Source organism: Schistocerca cancellata, chromosome 5 (genome assembly GCF_023864275.1).
Source record: "Schistocerca cancellata isolate TAMUIC-IGC-003103 chromosome 5, iqSchCanc2.1, whole genome shotgun sequence".
NCBI classification, from domain to species: domain Eukaryota; kingdom Metazoa; phylum Arthropoda; class Insecta; order Orthoptera; family Acrididae; genus Schistocerca; species Schistocerca cancellata.
In genome coordinates, this window is record NC_064630.1 from 138,303,794 (window position 1) to 138,324,606 (window position 20,813).

Below are 20,813 nucleotides of genomic sequence, written 5' to 3' on the forward strand. Positions count from 1 at the left end.
GCCTAGATGTCAGTTGGGGACTCACCTAGTTCTTGAAGTGTTGTGTTAAATGTTTTAACAGCTACTGAAGTTGGAGTGATGATTATCTCTGATCCAGAAGATTCTTCAACACTTTCATCACTGATGGGCTCTGGTGTATTTTTCCAATTTGGTTACATCTTTCCTACATTTATCACAAATCTTGGCACCACTTGGTACTTGAGGAAATAATTTGGACATCCATGTTGTGACATTTCTCATTTTTTTCTGTCTCTAATAAAATGATTTGACTTTTTCAATGGATTACAACACTGCACCCTTACAGCACTGCACTTTGTACTTGGTTCCATATTTATACAAAAGCCACTTCTAAACTATCCTTCAATGTATAGATTTATTTGAAAATGATCTATTAAATATAATAGATACAGACTGGTCAACACAGAGGTAACAATTGATTTGCACTAAAACCACAGTGCACAATAATGCTGTAGGCACACAAAGCCTTAGAAGGTAACAATACAGACTACATCATCTCAACAATGGCTCCAGTCTCTGAATTATTGTACAGACATCAAGCCCTATGTATACGGTCCTCTACTGACGTACTACCTTAAAGGTCAGTTTGGTCAAACTAGGGCCGTTAGTGAAAAACAAGAGGCCGGAATAATTTTTTTTTAACAATGAACCCATCATCATCCCACATTTATATTTTGCCATGTGATTTACAACAGTATGAAGTAGTTATGGAAATATTTTGAAAATTTTCAATTATGTACTTTTTGTAAAAAAATTAAATCAAAATATTAATTACCATTTTGAAAAAGGTTATTAGTTAGAAGCCATGTTTTTTGTCTATCACTGGAAAGAGCATGAAAAATGCTGCAAAATGACACCTTTCCCAGTGCTCTAGCTCAATTAGGACAGCTCCTAGGGAAATTTAAAAAAGGTCCGTTCACACATTTTTGGCCAGTTTTTGAAAAGTTTACTTGACCATATTTCAGGAATGGTTTGAGGTAAAAAATTGAAATTTGGTATTTTTCTTAGTTTCAGCACCCACTATAAGTATACCAACTTTCAGCAAAATGTAAGAGGGTGAGGTAAAATTTTCATTTAAAGTGTGTTGATTTGACATGGAATGACTCAGCCACGAGTGTAAAAAACAACAGCATCCCAAAACTCCCACAAAATTTGGCAGAAAAAACAACAGAACACCATCGGAGGAATGGAATATTTCGGACCTTGGCATAGATCCATCCGAATCCAGTGCCAAGGAACAACTAAGGGGGGGGGGGAGACGTGGGAGAGAGGACAAAGGAGGAAGCTGAAAATCACGGTGAAGAGAGGCAAGGTGGAGCCCAACCGGTAAACCCGCCCGAGGGTGGGAATCTGGTGGACGACGTCCTTGGTCTGGAAACAGGATAGGACGGATGAGTGGGAGAGGAACAGACAGTGATTGCATAAGAAACCAGAAGCTGGGACCACCAAGCAGAAAAGGGGGATCCCAGCTTCAACCAGGGGACTATGAACAGGGCTAGTAGAGAAGGCACCGGTGGCCAAATGCATACATCTACATCTACATCTACATCCATACTCCGCAAGCCACCTGACGGTGTGTGGCGGAGGGTACCTTGAGTACCTCTATCCTCTATCCCTTCTATTCCAGTCTCGTATTGTTCGTGGAAAGAAGGATTGTCGGCATACCTCTGTGTGGGCTCTAATCTCTCTGATTTTATCCTCATGGTCTCTTCGCGAGATATACGTAGGAGGGAGCAATATACTGCTTGACTCTTCGGTGAAGAGTATGTTCTCGAAACTGACAAAAGCCCGTACCGAGCTGCTGAGCGTCTCTCCTGCAGAGTCTTCCACTGGAGTTTATCTATCATCTCCGTAACGCTTTCGCGATTACTGAATGATCCTGTAACGAAGTACGCTGCTCTCCGTTGGATCTTCTCTATCTCTTCTATCAACCCTATCTGGTACGGATCCCACACTGCTGAGCAGTATTCAAGCAGTGGGCGAACAAGCGTACTGTAACCTACTTCCTTTGTTTTCGGATTGCATTTCCTTAGGATTCTTCCAATGAATCTCAGTCTGGCATCTGCTTTACCGACGCTCAACATTATATGATCATTCCATTTTAAATCACTCCTAATGCGTACTCCCAGATAATTTATGGTATTAACTGCTTCCAGTTGCTGACCTGCTATTTTGTAGCTAAATGATAAAGGATCTATCTTTCTGTGTATTCGCAGCACATTACACTTGTCTACATTGAGATTCAATTGCCATTCCCTGCACCATGCGTCAATTCGTTGCAGATCCTCCTGCATTTCAGTACAATTTTCCATTGTTACAACCTCTCGATACACCACAGCATCATCTGCAAAAAGCCTCAGTGAACTTCCGATGTCATCCACCAGGTCATTTATGTATATTGTGAATAGCAACGGTCCTATGACACTCCCCTGCGGCACACCTGAAATCACTCTTACTTCGGAGGACTTCTCTCCACTGAGAATGACATGCTGCGTCCTGTTATCTAGGAACTCCTCAATCCAATCACACAATTGGTCTGATAGTCCATATGCTCTTACTTTGTTCATTAAACGACTGTGGGGAACTGTACCGAACGCCTTGCGGAAGTCAAGAAACATGGCATCTACCTGTGAACCCGTGTCTATGGCCCTCTGAGTCTCGTGGACGAATAGCGCGAGCTGGGTTTCACATGACCGTCTTTTTCGAAACCCATGCTGATTCCTACAGAGTAGATGTGGGCCGAATCAAGGAGGTGCAGAGTGGAAGGAGCAGCCAAACCATAAACTTGACAACCATAGTCCAAGCGAGACAGCACTAAAGCCCGATAAATGCAGAGAAGAGTGGAGCGATCTGCACCCCAAGAGGTGTGGGCAAGGAAGCAAGGGACACTGAGTTTACAGAAACATCCTATCTTCAGAAGTCTGATATGAGGCAGCCAAGGGAGCTTGTTGTCAAAAAGAAGACCCAGGAAATGAAACTGTGGGACCACAGATAATAGTTGTGCATCAAGGTAGAGCTCCAGATCGGGGTGGACCGTAATACAGCGACAGAAGTGGACCACCCGCAATTTTAAAGAAGAGAATTGAAACCCGTGTGTGGATCCATGCAGAGGCATGCCATATAGCACCCTGGAGCTGCTGCTCTGCAAAGTCCATTGAAGAGGAACTAACCTAAATGCAGTAAGCATCCACATACAGAGCAGAGGTGACCAAAGGACTGATGGAGGCCAGTCCACCTATAGCAATGAGGAAAAGAAGTACACTCAGTACAGAACCCATTCTCCTGGGTCCGTGGAGAACTAAAAACAGTACCAACCCAAACCTTGAACGACTGATGGAACAGGAACTGGTGAATAAAAATCTGGGGTGGGGTCCCAAAGACCCCACTCATGAAGTGTAAGAAAGATATGATGGCACCAAGCCGTGTCATAGGCCTTGCGTAGGTCCAAAAATACTGCAACCAAATGGTGGTGCTGGGAAAAAGCCTGCCGAACTGCGGATTCCAAGCGAAATAAGTGATCGATAGCAGACATCCCTGTCGGAAGCCACACTGGTAAGCAGACAATAGATCCCGAGATTCGAGGACCCAACTGAGCCGACGGGCTACCATCCATTCAAGTAACTTGCAACCAATGTTTGTCAGACTAATTGGCCAATAGCTTTCAACAAACAGGGGATTCTTACCAGGCTTAAGGACTGGAACCACGGTGCTATCCCTCCACTGAGAAGGGAAGTCACCCTGGAGCCAAATACGGTTAAGCAACTGGAGAAGATGTTGTTGTGGAGCACTGAGATGTTGAAGCAATTGGTTATGAATGGAGACTGGGCCAGGGGCCTTGTCATGAGAAGAAGAAAGTGTGGAAAGAATTTCCCATTCAGTAAAAGGTTCATTGTAAGATTCTGACTGACAAGGGGTAAAACATAAGGTGGAAGCTTCAGACTGCTGTTTCCGGTGAAGGAAAGCAGCCGGATAGGAGGTTGATGTTGATGCTGATGCTGTTGCAAAATGGGTCACAAGATGTTCCGCGAGAATCAACGGGTCCGCGCAAAGGCCATCTAGGAGCGCAAGGCCCGGGAGGGTAGACAGCCGATGGCAACCTTGGAGAGAACGAAGTGTAGCCCATACCTGTGACGGGGGGACAGTAGAAACGAGGGAAGAAACAAAGAGTTCTGAAGACACTTGTTTGCTCTGTTTGATTAAGTAACGTGCTTTGGTGCGAAGGCGTTTAAAGGTAATAAGATTGATAGCGGATGGGTGCCTCTTAAGGTGTTGCAAAGCTTGATGGCGATCACGGATGGCAATGGCAATGGCTGTACACTACCATGGGACTTGCTGGTGGCGAAATGGTCCAGATGAGCATGGGACAGCAGGGCTAGCAGCGCGAACAATCGCATCAGACCCGTCACGTACGACATCAATACAACCCAACAAAGAGGGAGAAAAAACGACCTGTGCAGTATATAGAGGCCAATTGGCGCATTGGAAAGACCAACATGATAACTTGACCATCTGGGGGCAGGAAGGTAGCGAGAGAATCAATGGGAAATGGTCACTACCACGAAGGTCGTCATGTGGCAACCAGTGTAATGAAGGGAGGAGGGAGAGAGAAGAAGAGAAAGATCAATGGCAGAAAAGGTACCATGATTGGCACTGAAACCGGTGGGGGAGCCATCATTAAGAAGGCACAAGTCGTGGTCTGCAAGAAACTGGTCTATGAGAAGACCCCGACTAGACAGAAATGCACTGCCCCACAAGGGATGATGAGCATTAAAATCCCCGAGGAGGAGGAAGGGAGGAGGAAGTTGCTGAATAAGGGCAGTTAAGGCAGCAGGCATAAGAGTCCTGTCAGGAGGGAGATAAAGACTGCAAACCGTGACCTTAGAGTCCAGGTGGAGCCCAACAGCAACTGCTTTCAATGTCGTTTGAAGAGGAATCCACACGCTAGGAACGTCTGTATGGACCAACGTACAAACGCAACCAGAGGCCCGCAGGGGGGCTGACCCGATTTTGGCAGAAAGCACAGAACCCCAATTTTGGCAGAAAGCACAGAACCTATGGAGGGTCCGTGAGTGATCATCAGTAAAATGAAATCTCTGTAGAACCACACAAGCTGCAGAGTAAAACGAAATAAGGGATTTCAACTCCAGAAGATGACGGTAATATCCATTACAATTCCATTGGATAACCACAGAACGACGATTCAAATAGGGGGCGAACAGGCTAAAGCCAGTCATGCCACCAGGTCACCATCCGTCACCAACAAGGAGGGGTCGACATCCATGAACAGCACATCAGAGTCAGGTTGCGAAGATGGGGATGGGACCTCTGGCGATACCAGAGGTTCCTTGTCCCAGGACTTATATTTCTTCTTCTTTTCTGTTTGAGATCAAGGAGGGCTACACTGCAAAAGGGAGTCTGCTGCAGCAAGATCTGGATCAGAAAGAGAGCAGGCGACCTGGGGGCGCACAGACCGTGATTCTCATGGTTGTCATGTGGCAGCAGACCTTTCACCTGGAGGTTGCTGGGAAGGGGGGGGGGGTGTCCTGGGAGGGGTGCCCTTGACCAGCAGACACCAAAGAAGTGGGACACTTCTCCGGCTGAGGAGGGGGAGTGGCACCTGGAGGAGTATGGGAACCGCAGGGGAGGGGGGGGGGGGAGATTCGATACTTGGGGGGGGGGGGGGGGGAAGGGGTGAAGATGTACCTGAAGCATAGCTAGACGTCATTGACACAAGATGAAGACGTGCATACTTCTTACGAGCCACAGTGTAGGTTAGATGGCCAAGGGACTTCTACTCCTGTATCTTCTTTTCCTTCTTATAAGCTGGGAAATCCGGTGAAAGTGGAAAATGATTACCATGACAATTAACACACACAGAAGGGTGAACACAGGAACTCCCCTCATGGAGTGTATGTTCGCAGTCACCACAGAAAGGGGTCTGTGAACAGTGGGAGGACATGTGTCCAAAGCGCAAACACTTAAAACATCTCATAGGTGGTGGGATGTATGGCTTCATGTCACATCGATAAACCATAATCTTGGCCTTCTCAGGGAGGATATCCCCTCCAAAAGCCAGGATAAAGGCACCATTATCAATGCAATTGTCCTTCGGCCCCTTCTGAACACACCGAACCAAGTGAACACATCGCCGTCCTAGATTGTCTCTAAGTTCCTCATCAGTTTGAAGGATGAGGTCCCTGTGAAAAATTACACCTTGAACCATATTCAAAGACTGGTGGGGGGTAATGGACCCATGAATAGTGCCAAAATGGTCACCGGCACAAAGGGCTGCAGACTGGGCAGCTGCAGCAATTTTGATGAACAACAAAACCGACCGCATCTTGCCCAGTGTGTCCCCTTTGCCAAACTTGTCTTCAATGTGCTCCACAAAAAATAAAGGTTTGGTATTGGTGAAAGTATTCCCATCAGTCCTGATGCAAACCAGATAGCGGGGGAAAGGTTTTACCCCTAGCCGACGAGCCAGACCCTAATCCCAGGGGAAGCTATGGAAGGGAATGCCGAAAGGCCAGAAGAAGCAGCACTCAAAGAATCAGTTCCATTCAAAGAGATGGCTGTAGAAGAACAGCCCGAGTTCTGGACCTGTATGCATGTCATTTGCATAGCGTTTGCCCTGATACCACCCACTCCAATCAGGGGCTCTCCCCACGTGTGCCATCCAGCCACAGCAAGGGCCGTTTGGCACAGTGGCCATTGCTAGGAGTTCTGATGCTCCAGGATCACAAGCAACCACTCCTAGGCTTACATGAGGTGGTCAACGGCTCAGGTATCAGAAGTGTGATCCCTTTGTTTTCAGGGGGCTCAACCGAAAGGGTACAGAGCGACCCGACCACATGGGCTGGCTACCGTCCTGGTTATGTGCCCTAACATCAGAAAATGACGTGGGAGGAAGAGGCAGAACGAAGAGGCAGAACGAAGAGGCAGAACGAAGAGGCAGAACGAAGAGGCAGAACGAAGAGGCAGAACGAAGAGGCAGAAGGAAGAGGCAGAAGGAAGAGGCAGAAGGAAGAGGCAGAAGGAAGAGGCAGAAGGAAGAGGCAGAAGGAAGAGGCAGAAGGAAGAGGCAGAAGGAAGAGGCAGAAGGAAGAGGCAGAAGGAAGAGGCAGAAGGAAGAGGCAGAAGGAAGAGGCAGAAGGAAGAGGCAGAAGGAAGAGGCAGAAGGAAGAGGCAGAAGGAAGAGGCAGAAGGAATTAGGAGGGCACATGCCGGAGACACTAAGTAAGGTGCTCTTCCCCAAACGGCTCACACTACGGAATAGAAATTTAGTAATGGAGGTCAAACCCCAGAGAGGGACCAGAGAACGCCAAAAGGATGAGAGGAGAGGGCGAAGGGGAAGGAACAAGGATGGGAAAGGAAAGGAAATGCAACCCAGGAAAGAAGTAAGGCTGCAATAGCTCAGGGCCCCGTGCTCACCACGCACGTACTCACCAAACGACCATGAGCCCCCTGGGGGGGTTCGAAGTAGGTGGTGTGGGAGCAACAGGGAGGGAAGTGCCCCCCACCATCAAGGGGGCAGGTGTAGTCTTCCAGCTCTGAGAGCTGACTGGAACTCATGGAACTGAGGGGGGCTACAACTGTTCTCGTAGCGGCGGCATAAGAGGTGGTCATAGCCACAACATGTAGATGCTCAAATTTCCTCTTGGCCTCAGGGTACATCAGTCAGTCCAGGGTCTTGTATTCCATGATTTCCCTTTCTCGCTGTAAAATCCTGCAGTCTGGTGAGCAAGGGAAATGATGCTCTCCGCAGTTGACACAGATGGGAGGCAGGGCACATGGAGTATTGGGATGGGATGAACATCCACAATCTCAATATGTGATGCTGGAAGTACAGCGGGATGACAAATGGCCGAGCATCCAGCACTTAAAGCACTGCATTGGGGGAGGGATATATGGCTTGACATCACAGTAGGTAGACCAACACCTTGACCTTCTCGGGTAATGTGTCACCTCAAAGGCCAAGATGAAGGCACCGATGGCAACCTGATTATCCCTCAGACCCCGCTGGACACGCCAGACAAAATGAACTCCTCGTAGCTTTAAGTTGGCGCGCAGCTCATCGTCAGACTGCAAAAGAAGGTCCCTTGGAAAATAATATCCTGGACCATATTTAAGCTCTTATGAGGTGTGATTTGTTTTTTAAGTGCTTTATCTGAAAATTACCTTGAGCAGTTAAACAGAATCTACTCGTGGCGATAACATATTAGATCTTCTGATGACAAACAGACCCAAACTATTTGAAACAGTTAACACAGAACAGGGAATCAGTGATCATAAAGCGGTTACTGCATCGATGATTTCACTCGTAAATAGAAATATTAAAAAAGGTAGGAAGATTTTTCTGTTTAGCAAAAGTGACAAAAAGCAGATTTCAGAGTACTTAATGGCTCAACACAAAAGTTTTGTCTCAAGTACAGATAGATAGTGTTGAGGATCAGTGGATAAAGTTCAAAACCATCATACAATATGCATTAGATGAGTATGTGCCAAGCAAGATCATAAGAGATGGAAAAGAGCCACCGTGGTACAACAACAGAGTTAGAAAACTGCTGTGGAAGCAAAGGGAACTTCACAATAAACAAAAATATAGCCAAAGCCTTGCAGACAAACAAAAATTACGTGAACTGCAATGTAGTGTGAGGAGGGCTATGCGAGAGGCGTTCAATGAATTCGAAAGTAAAGTTCTATGTACCAACTTGGCAGAAAATCCTAAGAAATTTTGGTCTTATGTCAAAGTGGTAGGTGGATCAAAACAAAATGTCCAGACACTCTGTGACCAAAATGGTACTTAAGCAGAGGATGACAGACTACAGGCCGAAATACTAAATGTCTTTTTCCAAAGTTGTTTCACAGAGGAAGACTGCACTGTAGTTCCTTCTCTAGATTGTCGCACAGATGACAAAATGGTAGATATCGAAATAGACGACAGAGGGATGGAAAAACAATCAAAATTGCTCAAAAGAGGAAAGGCCGCTGGACCTGATGGGATATCAGTTCGATTTTACACAGAGTACGCGAGGGAACTTGCCCCGCTTCTTGCTGCGGTGTACTGTAGGTCTCTAAAAGAGCGTAGCATTCCAAAGAATTGGAAAAGGGCACAGGTCATCCCTGTTCTCAAGAAGGGAAGTCTAACAGTTGTGCGGAACTATAAACCTATATCTCTAACGTCAATCAGTTGTAGAATTTTGGAACACGTATTATGTTAGAGTATAATGACTTTTATGGAGACTAGAAATCTACTCTGTAGGAATCAGCATGGGTTTCGAAAAAGACGATCGTGTGAAACCCAGCTCGTGCTATTCGTCCACGAGACTCAGAGGGCCACAGACACAGGTTCCCAGGTAGATGCCGTGTTTCTTGACTTCTGCAAGGCGTTTGATACAGTTTCCCACAGTAGTTTAATGAACAAAGTAAGAGCATATGGACTATCAGACCAACTGTGTGATTGGATTGAAGAGTTCCTATATAACAGAAGGCAGCATGTCATTCTCAATGGAGAGAAGTCTTCCAAAGTAAGAGTGATTTCAGGTGTGACGCAGGGGAGTGTCGTAGGACTGTTGCTATTCACAATATACATAAATGACCTTGTGGATAACATCGTAAGTTTACCGAGGTTTTTTGCAGATGATGCTGTGGTATATCGAGAGGTTGTAAGAATTGAAAATAGTACTGAAATGCAGGAGGATCTGCAGCGAATTGACGCATGGTGCAGGGAATGGCAATTGAATCTCAATGTAGACAAGTGTAATGTGCTGCGAATACATAGAAAGATAGATCCCTTATCATTTAGCTACAATATAGCAGGTCAGCAACTGGAAGCAGTTAATTCCATAAATTATCTAGGAGTACACATTAGGAGTGATTTAAAATGGAATGATCATATAAAGTTGATCGTTGGTAAAGCAGATGCCAGATTGAGATTCATTGGAAGAATCCTAAGGAAATGCAATCCAAAAACAAAGGAAGTAAGTTACAGTACACTTGTTCGCCCACTGCTTGAATACTGCTCACCACTGTGGGATCCGTACCAGATAGGATTGATAGAAGATATAGAGAAGATCCAACAGAGAGCAGCGTACTTCATTACAGGATCATTTCGTAATCGCGAAAGTGTTGCAGAGATGATAGATAAACTCCAGTGGAAGACAGCAGAGGTGAAAGTTCCCCAGTCCGCCTTGTTCAAAGCCCATCTGGGCAGACGTCCGTATGCCTGACACTGGGGCAGTGACAGGAAGATGGGGAAGTGGTCACTACCACAAAGGTCGTCATGTGCTCTCCAGTGGATAGATGGGAGAAGTCCTGGGCTGCAAATTGATAAATCAATGGCCGAATAACTACCGTGAGTCACACTGAAATGTGTGGCGGCCCCAGTATTTAAGAGGCAGAGGTCGAATTGCGTCAGTAAAGTTTCGACATCTCTGCCTCAGCCAGTAAGCATGGTACCACCCCACTAGGGGTTATGGTCATTAAAATCTCCTAGAAGTAGGAAAGGTTTATGGAATTGATCAGAGCAGCTAATACATTTAGGGGTACTGCACCATCTGGAGAAAGACACACATTGCAGACAGTTATTTCCTGTGTTGTCCTTATTCTGACAGCCACAGCTTCAAGGGGGGTTTGAAGGGCGCACACGTTCACTACAGACCGAGTTTAGGACAAACACAAATTCCACCTGACACACTATTGTAGTCGCTACAATTCCTGTAATATCCCTTATAGCTGCGGAGGGCAGGGGTCCGCATTGCTGGGAACCAGCTTTCCTGGAGGGCAATGCAGATACCAGGTGTAAAGCTCAACAGTTGCCGTAGATCAGCCAGGCGGTGGAAAAAACTGCCGCAATTCCACTGGAGGATCATATTGTGAGACTGGGAAGTCATGGAACATTCAACGAGGCAGTTTACGCCTCAGAGTCACCTGCTGCCACCAATTTATTGCCTGAGCAGTCTATATCCATTGTGTGTGAGGGTCTGGTGAGATTTAGGGCGTCAGCGGACACCAAAATCTCCACCCCATCCTCAGCCGCAGAGTTTGTAGGTAGGGGTGGTGTGGTGCCACCGCAATTTCCTTTGTCTTAGGGGTTTTCTTTTTGGATTTATCTCGCTGCTCCTTGGGTTCCCTGGCTGGGAGTACTTCACTGGCTCAGTCTTTGGGACTGAGCGTGAGCGTGAAGGCGGACAACCAGCTGCTTTTGGGCTCTTCAGCCACTAGTCGTCTTTCCCACTAGAAGAGACCTGGGAAGGGAGTTACCTTCCTAACGAGAGAAGCTGAAGACAACTTACGCTTCTCTGCCTTAGAATTGGAAACGGATGGCTCCGATGGTGGGGGGGGGGGAGGGAGAGGGGGGGTTGCTCTCAAAGTAGGTGGTGCAGGAGCAACAGGGAGGGAAATGCCCCACCAAGAAGGGGCCAGGTGTAGTCTTCTGGCTCTGAGAGGTGACTTGGGTTGGCGGAGCTTATGATGCCACAACTGTTGTAGCAGCAGCGTAAGACGATGTCATAAGCATAGGATGCAGGCGTTCAAATTTTCTCTTAACCTCAGTGTAGGTCAGTCTGTCCAGGGTCATGTACTCCATTGTTTTCCTTTCTTTCTGGAGAATCCTGCAGTCAGATGGGACATCAATGAACGTTTCGGCGTCTGGCATGAGGGGATCTGGTTACCTCAAAGATCATACTAGTAGCCTTTGCTGTGGTTTCTTCTTTTTGTCTTCCACAATTTTTAGCAGTTGAGAATCTTCAGTGGGGTATACCTATTGTGTGTGGGAGTGGAGTAAGAACGCACAACTGGGGAACCTACAGTCTGTTGATCCTTCAGCCAATAGTTGGTGTGGGATTGCTCATCTATGGATTTATGGGGATAAGATTCCAGGAAGAGCCCTGTCACTGGCAGACAACTGAGGACAATCCTGCTTCTCCAGCCGGGGGTTATCGTGGAGGGGTTTCCAAAGATGGCACTGCAGGAACCATGAGAGGACAGGACTTATCGTCCCCATGGTTAAGTTTATTTGCACAATTGCTGGAGGTCAAGAGTTGACGGAGTGAACACACCAGATACTGCCTACTACTTGCCTACAGTAGTAACCAAAGGCCAGTCTCCACAAATTGGGTCGTATGTAAACCAGGAAGAGGTATGCCTGAAGCACTGGCATTAAAAGCACCACATCATGAGTGGGAAATATGGCTTCATATCACAGCAGTAAAGCATGACTTTGACCTCCTTTGGAAGCAAATCTGCCTCAAAATGAGGATGAATGCATTGGTGTCAAGCTTTTTGCCTGGCAGGCCTCGAAGTACACAATATACAAAACCAAGTATTTGCATAGTTCATCTGTTTACAGTATTAGGCACCAGTGAAAAATTAATTCCTGTACCAAATTTAGGATCTTATGGGATAGTTCATTAGCACATACATAAAGTTGTTTACAAGACAGTAATGCCCAGGACTGGGTAGGTTTTGTTGTCTTAACTGACATGGAATCACTTCACAATTTGCTAAGAAAAGAAAGTGTGCCAAATACAATTTAATATTCTCCACAAAGAACATTGGCTTAATAGAGAGAAAGGACCCTCCATCTATTTGGGTATAAATCAGTAAATGTCTGCAAGTAACTTGGCTTTGTTTTCCTCCTATGGCATGGCCAATGGGGAATAGTTCCAAGGATAATGACGACCTGCTCTGAGTTGCAGTCTGACTGAAGAGGCTGAAGGAGCCTCACACACACCAGCTGATAACTTTGGTCACTTCAGGATGCAAAATATCTGCCATGCTACCACATATTCTTATGTGCTCTCCTCACAGGCACCACCCAATCAAAGCAAAGGCTACCTGACATGATGGCCAATGCCCAGAATCCCACTGCCACCAAATTGACAGGCACCTCTCGTTGGCCCGTGCAGGAACGCGACAGCTCAGGTCATCACTAGTGCAATCCTTGTGTGGTCAAGGGACTACCACTGTAAGGGTACCTCACAACCCCTGTGTGGACTAGCCACCACACTGGGTATTGGGCAACATTACCCACTTATTCAGCAAATTAATTTTGAAAAGGTGGAGGGTCAAATCCAAATGTGTGTAGAAAACATAAGTTAATCAAAATATGTGATGTAAAATAAAAGGAGCAAAGTCAGAAAAAAACATAATTGCTGTGCAACAAGTAAGCTAGGTTGTCAGCAGAGAATCTGGCCCAGAGAGCAAGTTTGAGAAAAGATGTAGTCAGAAAATAAAACTCCAACACACAAATGGAAAAAGAACTGCAATGACTTGGGACCCATGTTTGCCATCCACAAACTCTCAAAAGAGCTGTGGGCCCCTTTGGGCACTGAGATTGACTACCACCTGACAGAAGCTCTGGGTCATATTTTCTTTCTTGCTATGGTCTTTTCTTTCATTGGAGGTGATCTCCAAAATTCATCTCAATCAATTGTGGGTGTTGCTTCGCAGGACAAGTACTATTTGTGGAATTATTGCCTTGTCTCCATGAAGAACTATAAATCCGTGTGGTGCTCTTCTTAAAGACCAGAGCAAATTATGCGAACAGATAGGATGTAAACAGTTTTTGATGTTGCTGAGCAACAGCCATACAATGATTTTTAAATGAACACCACCGCTTGTTTATCTAATTACGACCCAGGTTCCGTCCTTTTATGCCGTTTTCAAGTGATAGCTAAAAGCAAAAATTGCATACAGTAAGACCACATAAAATTTCAAAAGATGTAAAATGTCTTAACAATGAACATAAATCAAGAGTATAATTACGAAATATTTACTTACAGTTCATGTCATTAACACACACTGCAGGACATGAAACTCAAAATTGGCCATAAATTAAGAGAAATATATTTTTTTTTAATTTATGGCCAATTTTGAGCTTCACACCCTGCAAAATGTGTTAATGACATGAACTATAAGCACATATTTCGTGATTATACTCTGATTTACATTCACTGTTAAGACATTTTACATCTTTTGAAATTTCATGTGGTCTTACTGTATGCAATTTTTGCTTTAGTCACTTGAAAAGCATAAAAGGCCAAAACCTGGCTCTAAAGTTTGAGGTGTGATGAGATTCAACTTCTCATGACATTACTCATGAAGAAATAGTTCATGTGCAAATGGCACGATGCCAGTGTCCAACAGGTACACTATTTCGACAAGCGCTTACAGTATCATCATCAGGTGTGCTGACTGATTGCCTAGGAGCTGGCACAGGGCTTTGATCTCCTCCTCCTTCCCCCTGACCCTAGACTCTAAACATGGTCATATATAAAGCATTCTTATGAATATTCTCAATTTGGCACCAACTGCTAAATCCTCACCTATCACAGAATTCATCAGCACAGTTGAACATGCAGCTGCACAACTTCCACCTGAAGCAGTTAAAAAAAGTGTGTTGTGAAACATGTCACACTGTCACATGAACTAAACCTAAAACCAAATATATATAGCAGGGAGAGGGTGGCCATAAGGGAATTGGATTACTTTGAGAAGATGCAGGGCCTGCTAGAAGATGGTGCATATCAGAAGGTTGCCACTGATCCTACAAGTAGGGTGGAGAGGAAGACCATTGAACTACTCAGATAATCTCGCTTGCCAGACAAAGGTGCCCAAGACTGACTTTTGAAGGTCTACAAAGACATGGTGCCTTTACACCCCATTGTTAAAATATTAATGCCCGGATGTACTCACTCACTAAATACCTGAAGGATGTGCTTAGTCCATACATCTGAAAAATCCACATCATATTCTTAACTAACAAGCGGATTTTGATAGGCATCTTAATAACTTTAGGCTTAGTGATTCTGACATCCTTGTGAGGTTTGATGGAAGAATGGACGGATAGGCAGATGGATTTAAAAATGTTGGGCGCTAAATAGCGTGGTCATCAGTGCCCTTTCACAAGGTCGTAATACTGGTGAGTGAGTAGTTATTCTTGTTTTTTTTTAAAAAAAAAACCTCTGATGGAGCATTGACAGTGGGAGAAAGAGATGCTGGAAGCCTGCCTGTGCCTGGTTGGGGACTGCATACAGAACACCAGATTGGGTCAGAGGGGGAAGTGGAGGATGGAGTTGGGGAGTGGGGAAACAAGCCCTGCACCAACTCCTAGGCAATCAGTTCTCAACACAACCTGATGATGGCTACACTGTCACTTGCCAAAATGTTGCCCCCATCGGACACTGACATCCGGCCATCAGTTTCATCAATATGGGATGTTATCACCCAAGTGCCCTCCTTATTTTACCATAACACAACCTCACCAAGGACTCCATTTCAGAGTCTTCTCATATCTTTGAGTGCTAGTAAACATTTCTTGTCACATGAACAAAATAGATATATTAGAATTTGTCCACTCAGAATTGCTACACCATAGCAAAACAATACTGAAGCTCTATTTGGAAAAAAATTGATAGGCCTTATCTCAAAAGTTAACAAGATTAGAAAAACATGTATGTCATTATTTTTTGTGCCACTTGCAGCTAACAGCCTAGGTGAAAGCAGATAACCAGCAGCTATAATATGGCAAAAGATTTTTGTGGTGAAAGAGTTAATTCAGCTGGCATACAAAGCAAAACATGACACACAGCAAGAAAATAGTCTTTTGAATTGCAACAACAGGACACTGTATACTGAAGAAAACTTCTTAAGATTTACAACTGAGAAAGTTGGCACATCATAGACATAACACCACTTCATTAGTGGCTGGGCAATCTGCTTTAGTCGAAATGCTCATTCAGATTAACACTTATGAACAGCAGTTACAAAATGCACTGGCACTCACAGCCTCATTCGGTAAAAGTAAAGAAGTATTTCAAAGAAATGTGAAGAGTTGACACAGAAGTAATTTAGAAGCTACAGAAGTGAGCAACAAGAATATCAGCATTGCAAAGTAATCAGTACTATTATTAATTCATCTTCTCACAATAAAACAGTCGCTTTTTATATTTAATCTGCAACACAAAATATTCGATTTTTATAACAAGTTGGAGTTTGCAGTGATTCCCACCAGAACAGATTAGAACTTGTTCTGAAAATAATCCACCTTTTCCCACCAAACAGCGATTGTCCTATTTATGTACTTTACGTCCTTTTCAGTACAATTTTATATGTATCCCATGCACTAACAGTAATGTTGTAGAGTCCAATCTCTTCTGCAATCAAACAGCTATTTCCAAGCATTCTGTCAATAAAAGAATGCCTGCCATTTGCTCTACAATCTTTTTCCCTCAGAGTTTTGCCCCCTGTGGCTCCCATCAGTATCTAAAATTTTTCACCGACTTCTCAACACATGTCCTACAAACCTGCCTGTTGTTCTGGTCAGTGTTTCCCCACACACTCCTTTCCTTACAGATTCTGCGAGGAACTTCCTCATTTCATATTCGTCTGCTTAATCTGTAGCATCCTTCTGTAGCACTACATCTCAAATGTTATAACTGTCTCCTTTCCTTACACAGCCCGTGAAATGGAAATGATCATATGGTATTATGGGCCGAGTGACATTGGGGGTTGTACAGCAGCCTGGAACAGTCTTTCTATTGGACATCACTTCACTTCAGCAACTTGCATGTCCAATGAAGATGAGATGAATGATTAGGGCAATGCAAACTACCAGTCCCAAGCGAAGCAAATATCTGATCTGGCCAGGAATCAAACCGTGATCCTGCAATCTAGAGAGAGCGATGCCAAACACTAGCTGCTGAAATGACAGCATAAATTTAACTACTTCCTATCACATAACTTCTCTCAGGGCTCAAATAGTTCATCATTAGTTATCTTGATACACAATACACTTTTAATAAAGCCTCCAGTAAACTTACACAAAAAACAGAGGAGTGGGAGGAGACGTGAAAGATGTTCACTTTAGGTTTGCTCTGTCCTGTTGATGCTCATCAGCAGTCTGGCTACTTTAAATGACCCATCACAATTTCCTCTCCTGTGCCCACCTATTCATTTCAGAGCAGCAAATACATCCAATGTCGCCAAGTGCCCTACAATGCACTCATGAAGGAATAATACACAATACAGTGACTTCCGTTGGCCTGAGACTTTGACGATGCAGCTGAATAGGATTAAGATCACTCCAAGGTAATGGTCTGCTTGTTAATATACATGAAGTAATGGAAATGAGTTAAATCACTCATCTGTAAGATGTCTACCACAACCTGATCTTCAAAAATCAAGTACAGAAGGAATGCTTCCCATAAACATCTTCAGCTTTCACAATTTCTTCATTGTTTTTTTTCCACTCATTGTATTACAATCAGGTTTTGAGCATACACAGTTTTTGGTAAGCCACGGTTTTTTTCTTATCACTAATGAAATCTCCTCGAAGATATCAAAACATTTTTATCATATGGGCATGAAACATGATTTACATCATTCCCATCACCTCCCAATGATACAACAAAATTCATGAATTTTTTAATAACCATTTATTCTGTTCAACATGTATCATGTCTGCTGCTAAATCTAATACTTTATAGACTCAGTCATTAATGAACAATGACCATTTTGTGCCTAACGATAAATTTGTGCCAGGCTGGGACTAAGATTTTTCGGCTTTTGAGAGCATCACAACATATATCACTGAAACTGATTCAACTGATAAGAAACACAACACAAACTGTAATGGATCCATCACACTGCCAAGAGCATGCTTCAAATTGCATTTGTGCCCATGAAAGGCTTTCGGTCCACAAAAATGTGCTGTGTCTCAAAAAGCTAGTTAGATGTTCCACATGAATATATTCTCTTATTTTTATGAAGGCTGCTGTGGCACTGAATCTAAAGTTTTTCAAATATCTAGAAAGGCTGAATCTTTCTGGTAACTTCTAGCCACATAATGTAGGATATATATCATGTGAATAATGCAACGTAGGTATTAAGGAAGTACTGTGTTTTCAAAATTCACACTAGTTACCACAGGGAAGATTACATGTTTGAGAAAGATAATAATGCAGCAACACAAAAATCACTGCAAAATAAAATGAACACTATTGTTTCCACTTCAAAATGGTTCTTTGGGAACATAAATATGTGGATTACCACTGTTGATTCAGTTGGCAATAAGGTACTCACTTTCCGGAAGAACACGCCTGAAACAAAAAATGAAACAATTATGTAAAAAATTATACACTGTCAAATAGAAAGTATGGCACTATAACGCTAAGTATCACAACATGATCTATTTGATTGTATTTATTTATAATATCCATCCTATCAAACATAGTACTTTAAAATAAACTTATAATAAAATGCTGCTCACATTTACCATTAACACAGATGTCTTGGCAAAAATGTGCTTTTGGAAGTAACTGTTTACACAAATACTGTAGCATAATCTATTCCAGGGAGCAATAACATATTACTGTTTGATAATTTTCTGTTTAGAATTATCACATTGAAAACTTCTTTGCATATTAAAATTGATAATGGTTATAACCAATCCAACCAAAAAATTCGAAAACATTAAATAACACCAAAAAGGCAAAAAATAATGTACAGAAAATAAGTCGGGGAAAGAAAAGTAGCCTATAAAAAAATATACAGCTACTAAGAATTCCTGTTAGACTGTAACTACAATAATTCTGTAATCATTAGCCCATAATATATAAGTAAGGACAATATGAGATCATTTTAACAAGTATAATGTTTGTTTTTATTAGGAACCAGACAAGTAGCTAGAATGTGTGCAATTCACACCGTAAGATCAAATTTTCGGGACAACTGAATTCAGCAATAATGGATGCTGACTTCATCCTGTCACAACGTTGATATGTCATGTGACATCATATGTGCACAAAAAGACAGAACAGCACACAGAAAATATTTCTAAAAATGGCCCTGAGCACTATGGGACTTAACAGCCGAAGTCATCAGTCCCCTAGAACTTAGAACTACGTAAACCTAACTAACCTAAGGACATATCACACACATCCATGCCCGAGGGGGATTCAAAACTGCGACCGTAGCGGTCGAATGGTTCCAGACTGAAGCGCCTAGAACCGCTCGGTCACAGCGGCCGGCTCTGTGGACAATAGGAGAAGATGCTTTATTCTTGAGATTAAGAGAAAACAAATTCCAGTGGAAGTTATGTATTCCACAAACAGTGGAAAATGATTTAATATGGTTTATCTGTAAAGGATATGGACATTTAGGAATACGTAAGTGTATCCAACATATGAATTAATTTTATTATTTTAAAAATCTACTGACTATTAGTTTTTGGAATGTAGGTTGTGGTGACACACTAATCTGTGATGTAGCCCCTAGGAATAAATTAGGTTGGAAGGTGACTAAAATAAGTGATTCAGTTAAGATTTAGTGATGCCAACAAAGGTGAATATGAAATCTTATCCCGAGGTCGAAGTTGGGTTGAGAGCTGGCAAAGCACTATTGAATGCTTCAGACTATAAGTGTCCTATACTCATGAAAAAAAAAAGGCAAGCCTTATTGAATGGGCCACCACATTACCATTCTTAAAAACTGAGCTTAATAGTGGAAACAATATAATTAAACTTAAGGAAATGGCTTGTCAGCAAGTAAAAATATTGCTTAGTTTCTGATGAGTATGAACAAAGACACCTGAATGCACATGCCAACCTAATACTGTACTTATAATAGGTCATGAAAATACTGGGAATCAAAGTAATTCTCCAGACATTACTCCGTTCCCAAAAATATTCATTCCCAGCAAGAGAATGGTACTGAAATGATATTTAGTACAGATCACTTTCACTGACAAACTTATAGGAAATAGTAGCAATCTGTCATATTTGAGTGAATTCAAAATTCAATTCAATAGTGGTACTTAACACAGAATGCGTCATTCATCAAATCAATAAATACAAAATGAAATATTCAAATTATCAAAACACATTGACCTTCATTTATAGAAAACCTGTCTTTGTTTGTGCAATCTTCTTAGAGATTCCGGCGTCACACATCATTTTGAAGCTAAGGGATTTAGTGAGCTTGGATTGCCTTAGGACAACATACTTTGGACTATTCCAGTCACACATACTGGCAATCAAAGTAATTCTGATTGTATGGGGATAGTGACCTCACATCCAAGACTACTTTAAAGATACAAAAAAGTCCTATGCATAATGTGTGCAATAGGACACATGGAGGACTGTCGTCCTCTTTTCTTTCCAGACTCAGAATACTAACAATTATAAATTTATACTCTGTGTCCGTGTTAAAAATAATATTTTAGAATTTGCTGCTAGGGAAGAAACTCACGAACACAACACCACAGCTAAGGCTAATTTAGATATACCAAGGCACTGGTTAGCAAGAACTGGAAATTCTCGCAAAGTGAACCTACTCAAATTTCCCAACAAATTACCGGGCTAAAATTTTCTAAAAATTTTTAAAATTAAATGGTACAACTAGCTATTAGATCACCCATTTTATGATATTAAAAATTTTCTGAGATGCCTGAGGAGGATATTAGCATTTAATAAATTTTCCCCTAATCTGCTGTATCATTATGTGGCATGTTTATGTTTTGTATAATTAAGCTTATGTGTTACTACAACTTAATACAACAATGACAAAGCCTACTGTAAAATTATCAATGGTAATAAAAATTAACGCTTCTTGTCCAATCACCATTAACTTACCCAAAAGCTTCAATATTAATCTCTCAACGTTTAGCAGTAACTTTGCACACTAATCATGCATGTTTCGCGAATTTACGATTCTGTGCAACTCTAGTCTTAGTTGCAAAGAATTCAATGTGGTACTGTATGGAATAAGTATAAAATCAGTTGCGCCCTTTCCAT

At 42.9% G+C, this 20,813-nt stretch overlaps 1 protein-coding gene across 2 annotated transcripts in view; it reads right to left on the reverse strand.

The window, feature by feature from the left end:
- LOC126187594 (acylphosphatase-2-like) overlaps positions 1–20,813 on the reverse strand; it is a 73,708-nt gene that overhangs the window by 52,380 nt on the left and 515 nt on the right. For both annotated transcript variants that reach the window (XM_049928780.1, XM_049928779.1), the window contains exon 2: positions 18,103–18,119. In XM_049928780.1, coding sequence (XP_049784737.1) covers positions 18,103–18,119 — 17 coding nt within the window. The remainder of the gene's footprint in view (positions 1–18,102; positions 18,120–20,813) is intronic.